The sequence below is a fragment of the Pterocles gutturalis genome, unplaced genomic scaffold, assembly GCF_000699245.1.
Source record: "Pterocles gutturalis isolate BGI_N339 unplaced genomic scaffold, ASM69924v1 scaffold24168, whole genome shotgun sequence".
NCBI classification, from domain to species: domain Eukaryota; kingdom Metazoa; phylum Chordata; class Aves; order Pterocliformes; family Pteroclidae; genus Pterocles; species Pterocles gutturalis.
Window position 1 is genome coordinate 1 of NW_010121129.1, and position 620 is coordinate 620.

General features: G+C 66.0%; 1 protein-coding gene across 1 annotated transcript in view; it reads left to right on the forward strand.

Moving 5' to 3' along the window:
* The first annotated feature begins 324 nt into the window (after nucleotides 1-324).
* LOC104464443 (inner centromere protein-like) overlaps nucleotides 325-620 on the forward strand; it is a 15,874-nt gene continuing 15,578 nt past the window's right edge. Inside the window, 1 exon segment of the mRNA XM_010077148.1 lies at nucleotides 325-461. Coding sequence (XP_010075450.1) covers nucleotides 325-461 — 137 coding nt within the window.

The window sequence follows — 620 nt, forward strand, 5'->3', positions numbered from 1 at the left end:
GGCCTGGGGGGTCCTTTGGGGCCTCATCTCTGGGTTTGTCCCTGTCTGGGTGCAGCCCCTGAGCCTTGGCCCGCTCACACCCTGCTCTGGGGCGGGAGGTAGACCTGGTGTCTCCTTCGTGCCAGGGAGCCTCGAGCTCTCCCCCTGTGCTCCAGGCAGGGCCATGGCAGAGGCCAGGGTTGACCCTTGGTGTCTTCCTCTGTTCCAGGCAGGGCTATGGAGGAGGCCGGGGGCCAAGCTTTAGTCTCTTCCTCTGTTCCTGGCAGGGCCATGGCGGAGGCCAGGGACCAAGCTTTGGTCTCTCCCTCTGTTCCAGGCAGGACTATGGCAGAGACCGGGGGTCCCATGCGGCTGCTGGAGGTGTGTGCACAGAGGCTCTCCCGGTTCCTCCACGATGCTGAGCACAAGCACTTGGCCTGGCTGCGGGAGGTGGAGAAGCAGGGCCTGAGGATGCTGGAGAGGTAGGGGCTGCCCTCCAGGGCCCTCTCCATCCCCCAGGAGCAGTCTGGGCTCAAAGCATGTCCAGCCCTGGGAGTGCAAGGCCTGTGTGCTCCTGGCTGCTGGGGGGCCAGCCCTGGTGCTGGGCCTGGGGGATGCTGGGATAGCTAAGTGGCTGGGGG